Consider the following 5,917-nt stretch of genomic DNA (forward strand, 5'->3'; position numbering starts at 1 on the left):
GAGGGACAGAATCAACCGCAGGGCAATGGGAAAGACGGCCTGACCTACCCCACAGTGGCGAGGACAGGATACTGACAAGACCAACCCGAACCTACAGTCGAACCCAGGGCCACTGATATTCCAGCCCCAATTTGAGAATCAGTGCCTGTGATTAAACAATGAAACAATGGACAGCCAGAAGACCCGGAGTCCAGAGTCCACGGACCGGACCGTGAACCAGAACGCAGACGTCATGGACTGGACCATGACAAGCTGAATGGTAGGAGGCAAAGACTGGGAATAAAGGGAGCCATCTCTGGTTGGCTGCCAGTCACTAGTGGTGTTCCTCAGGGCTCTGTGTTCGGACTGGTGATTTTTGTAATATTCCAATAGTTTGGAAGACAGAATTGCTGGCTTTGTTACAAGGTTTGCAGATGATATGAAGACATGAGGAGGGGCAGGTAGTTTTCGGTAGAGAGGGTGCAGAAGGACTGAGATAGATTTAGAGAATGGGAAAAAAAAACAGCAGATGGGATACAGTGCCGGGAAGTGTATGTTCATGCATTTTGGTAGAAGAAATGAAAGTGTTAACTTCTTCGAAATGGACAGAAAATACCGAACAACTGAGGTGCAAAGGGTCATGGGGAGTCCATGTTCAGGATTCCCTGAAGGTTAATTTGCAGGTCGAGTCTGTGGTGTGGAAGGCAAATGCAACGTCAGCATTCATTTCGAGAGATCTACAATATATCAGCGAGGATGTAATTTGGGAATTTGGTCATCACTGGTGAGGCCACACTCGGAGGACAGGTCTGGGCCCCTGATCTTGGAAACGATGTGCCGAAACTGGAGAAGGTTCAGAGTATGTTCACAAAAACAGATTCCAGGATTGAATGGATTGTCATATGAAGAGCGTTCAATGGGCCTGAGCCTGGATCAGCAGAGGAATTAGGGCTGACCTCATGGAAACTTATCAAACTGTGGAAGGGCTTGATAGAGTGGATGTGGAAAGGATGCTTCCTGTGGTGGAAGAGTCTGCGACCAGGGAACAGAGCTTCAGAATAGAGGGGTGTCCTTTTAGAACGGAGATGACAGAGAACAGACTGAGAGTGGTGAATCTGGGGAATTCCGTGCCACAGACAGCTGTAGAGGCCAATTCTTTATGTACATTTAGGGCAGAGGTGGATAGAATCTTGATTGATCCGGGCATGAAGTGATACAGGGACAAGACAGGAGATTGGAGTGGAGAGCAAATTTGGATCAGCCATGATAAAATGACAGAACAGACTCGATGGGGTAAACAGCCTTATTCTGGTCTTAAGTCTTATAGTCTGACGGTCTGTCCCCAGTGTGAACTCGCTGATGTAGCTTCAAGTCAGATGACTAAGTGAATCCCTTCCCACAATCTGAGAAAGTGAATGGTTTCTCCCCAGTATGAACTAACTGGTGTCTCTGTAGCTTGGATGACCGAGTGAATCCCTTCCCACATTCAGGGCCTCTCCCCAGTGTGGATTCGCTGGTGTGACAAAAGGGTGGATGAGTGAGCGAATGCCTTCCCACAATCTGAGCAGATGAACGGCCTCTCCCCAGTGTGGATTCGCTGGTGTGACAAAAGGTTGGATGACTGAGTGAATCCCTTCCCACATTCAGAACAAGTGAATGGCCTCTCCCCAGTGTGAACCAGCTGGTGTCTCTGTAGGGTGGATGAGTGAGTGAATCCCTTCCCACACACAGAGCAGGTGAACGGCCTCTCCCCAATGTGAACTCGCAGATGTATTTTCAAATCCGATGACCCAGCAAACTCCTTTCCACAGTCTGAGCAGGTGAACGGCCTCTCCCCAGTGTGAACTCGCTGATGTATTTTCAAGCCAGATGATCGAGCGAACTCCTTTCCACAGTCTGAGCAGATGAACGGTTTCTCCCCAGTGTGAACTAACTGGTGCCTCAGTAGGCGAAATGACAGAGTGAATCTTTTCCCACAGTCTGAGCAAATGAACGGTTTCTCCCCAGTGTGAAAGCACTGATGTGTGTTCAGTTGAGATGACCGAATGAATCGCTTCCCACAGTGCGAGCAGGTGAATGGCCTCTCCCCAGTGTGAACTCGCTGATGTACTTTCAAGTCAGATGACAGAGTGAATCTCTTCCCACATTCAGAGCAGCTGAACGGTTTCTCCCCGGTGTGAAATCGTTGATGGACGCTCAGCTGAGCTGCACGAGCGAACTCCTTCCCACAGTCTGAGCAGGTGAACGGTTTCTCCCCAGTGTGAACTCGCTGATGTTCCTTCAGTTGAGATGACCGTGTGAATCCCTTCTCACATACCGAGCAGGCAAACGGTTTCTCCCCAGTGTGAACCAGCCAGTGTGTCTGTAGTTTGGATGACTGAGTGAATCCCTTCCCACACTCAGAGCAGGTGAATGGCCTCTCCTCAGTGTGAACCAGCAAGTGTCTCCGTAGTTTGGATGAGTGCATGAAACCTTTCCCACATTCAGAGCAGGTGAACGGACTCACCCCAGAATGAACTTGCTGATGTACCTTCAGGTCAGTTGACCGAGTGAATCCCTTCCCACATTCTGAGCAGCTGAACGGTTTCTCCCCAGTGTGAGTTTGCTGATGTTCCTGTAGTTGAGATGACCGAGTGAATGCCTTCCCACATTCTGAGCAGGTGAACGGTTTCTCCCCAGTGTGAACCAGCTGGTGTCTCAGTAGGTGAGATGACCGAGTGAATCGCTTCCCACATTCTGAGCAGCTGAACGGTTTCTCCCCAGTGTGAACCAGCTGGTGTCTCAGTAGGTGAGATGACCGAGTGAATGCCTCTCCACATTCTGAGCAGGTGAACGGCCTCTCCCCAGTGTGAACTCGCCGATGTACCCTCAGTTGAGATGACGAAGTGAACTCCTTCCCACAGTCTGAGCAGGTGAACAGCCTCTCCCCAGTGTGAACTCGCCGATGTACCTTCAGTTGAGATGATGAAGTGAACTCCTTCCCACAGTCTGAGCAGGTGAGCGGCCTCTCCCCAGTGTGAACCAGCTGGTGTCTCAGTAGGTGAGATGACCGAGTGAATGCCTCTCCACATTCAGAGCAGGTGAACGGCCTCTCCCCAGTGTGAACTCGCCGATGTACCCTCAGTTGAGATGATGAAGTGAACTCCTTTCCACATTCTGAGCAGGTGAACGGCCTCTCCCCAGTGTGAACTCGCCGATGTACCTTCAGTTGAGATGATGAAGTGAACTCCTTCCCACAGTCTGAGCAGGTGAACGGCCTCTCCCCAGTGTGAACTCGCCGATGTACCTTCAATTGAGATGATGAAGTGAACTCCTTCCCACAGTCTGAGCAGGTGAGCGGCATCTTCTCAGTGTGAACTGGTGACGTTCGTTCATTTGAGATGACTAAATGAATCTGTTTCGACATTCAGAGGTGGGGAAAGGCCATGGCACCATGTGAATTTGCTGGTGTCTCTGTAGTGTGGTTGATTGTGTCAGTGCCTTCCTGCACTCTGAGAAACGTCTCCTCACTGGTGAATTTTTGGATATATCTTCAGCATCAATGACAGAATGAATTGCTTCCCGCTGTCAGAACAGGTGGAGCATCTCACTGTGGTGTGAACTTGCTGATGTATCTTCAGGCTGGTTGACTGAGTAGTTCCCCTCCCTCACACAGAGCAGGTGAATGGCCTCTCCCCACTGTGAACTCACTGGTGTGTCTGTGGGTAGGCTGTGAGTGAATCCCTTCCCACACTGAGAGAAGGAGAATGATATCTCACTGCGATCAATCATCTGGCAATTCAGACAGTCAGATGTTTGAATCCCTTGTACAATCAATGAGTTGAAGAACTGATCTCCAGTGAACAAATGCTGGTGTGTTCTCAGCACCCCGGTTCCTGTGGATAACACGGAGTTACAAAAGAAAATTTCCCTTCAGACACAGATACAACTCCAACTGGATCAACAACAATGCAAAATACATGGGAGAAGGACAATATCCATCCGACCTTATCTCAAACAGATTTACTGAGGTCGCCTTCACTGCTTCATTAGGCAGAGAAATCCACAGATTCACCACCCTCAGGGAAAAGCAGTTCCTCCTCATCTCCGTCCCACATCCCCCAATCTTGAGGCAATGTCCTCTCGTACTAAGCCTCACCTACCAGTGGAAGCAACTTTCCCGCCTCTGGCTTATCTACCCCTTTCATAACTTTACATGTTTCTGTAAGATCTCCTCTCAATGTGAGCGCTGGAATCACAATTTTACCCAATTCAACTCAAGCTGGAGCAACACAACCTGAGATATACAGTGGGAAGCGAGGGAGGAGATTGCTGAGCCTCTGGCGATGACCTTTGTATTACCACTCAGGACAGGAGATGTACCAGAGAATTGGAAGACATTGTCCCCTTGTTAGGGAATGGAGTTGAGGGAACCCAGGAATTATAGACCAGTGAGTGGAGAGTGCCCCAGTGGCCATCTCCCTCAGTAATCGTTACCTCACTTTGGATGTGGTTGAGGGGGGATGACCTGACAGAGGACGACCACGACGATCGGGTCTCTGGCACTGACCCTGGTTCCGTGGTGCAGAAGGGAAAGAGGAAGTTGAGGAATGCAGTAGTCATAGGATTCAATAGTGAGGGGAATGGACAGGAGGTTCTGCACGCCTGATAGAGATACGTGTGTGGTGTGTTGCCTCCCAGGTGCCAGGGTACGGGATCTCTCAGATCGGGTGCAAGGTATTCTGAAGGGAGCGGGTGACCAGCCAGAAGTCTTGGTACACGTTGGTATATATGACACAGGTAGACAAAGAGAGGAGGGCGTGAGGAGAGAATTCAGGGAGTTCGGTAGGAAGCTGAAAGGCAGGACATCTAGGGTAGTAACCTCAGGATTGCTGCCTGTGCCACGTGCTGGTGAGAGCAATACTAGCATGATTAGGTATATTAATGTGTGGCTGAGGGACTGGTGTAGGGGGCAGGGCTTTAGATTCCTGGATCATTGGGATCTCCTCTGGGGGAGGTATGACCTGTACAAAAAGGACGGGTTACACCTGAACCCAAAGGGGTCCAATATCCTAGCCAGCACATTTAATAGAGCTGTTAGGGAGGGTTTAAACTGATTTGGCGTGGGGATGGGAATCAGAGTGATGGGGCTGAGGAAACGGGAAACAGAAATAAATCGAAGATAGTGTGCAACAGGGCAACAGAGATGTGGGGCAGTGAAAATAGAAAGCAACAAATCCTGGGCTGAGAGAGTTATTTGAATGTACAGAGCATGAGAATTAAAATGGACGATCCTGAAATTCAGCTGCAAATTGGCAAATTGGTCAATCTCTGAAACTTGGATAAAAGGTGGCTGCCGATGGGAGTTGAATGTCCAAGAATACACGGTGTATCAGAATGATAGGTGACTGGGCAGAGAGGGTGGTGTGGCTCTCTGGATAAAAAAATATTAAATCATTGGAAAGAGATGACATAGGATTGTAAGGTGTGACCGTCTAACCATATAACAATTACAGCATGGAAACAGGCCATCTCGGCCCTTCTAGTCCATGTGAACGCTTACACTCACCTAGTCCCACTGGCCCGCACTCAGCCCATAACCCTCCATTCCTTTCCTGTCCATATACCTATCCAATTTTACTTTAAATGACAATACCGAACCTACCTCTACCACTTCTACTGGAAGCTCATTCCACACAGCTACCACTCTCTGAGTAAAGAATTTCCCTCCTTAAGCTTTTGCCCCCAACTCTCAAATCATGTCCACTTGTTTGAATCTCCCCTATTCACAATGGAAAAAGCCTATCCACGTCAACTCAATATATCCCCCTCATTATTTTAAATACCTCTATCAAGTCCCCCCTCAACCTTCAATGCTCCAAAGAATAAAGACCTAACTTGTTCAGCCTTTCCCTATGACTTAGGTGCTGAAACCCAGGTAACATTCTAGTAAATCTTC

The 5,917-nt window shown here is 48.9% G+C and overlaps 1 protein-coding gene across 1 annotated transcript; it reads right to left on the reverse strand.

Annotated features, from left to right (window-relative positions):
- Positions 1–724: 724 nt before the first annotated feature.
- On the reverse strand, positions 725–3,148 carry LOC132385807 (zinc finger protein 420-like; the record flags this gene model as incomplete). The annotated part of the gene is made up of 1 exon (XM_059958028.1): positions 725–3,148. A coding segment is annotated over one exon (1,683 nt), but the record flags the coding sequence as incomplete, so codon positions are not given.
- Positions 3,149–5,917: the final 2,769 nt, after the last annotated feature.

This window comes from Hypanus sabinus (assembly GCF_030144855.1).
Source record: "Hypanus sabinus isolate sHypSab1 chromosome X2 unlocalized genomic scaffold, sHypSab1.hap1 SUPER_X2_unloc_23, whole genome shotgun sequence".
Classification (NCBI taxonomy): Eukaryota; Metazoa; Chordata; class Chondrichthyes; order Myliobatiformes; family Dasyatidae; genus Hypanus; species Hypanus sabinus.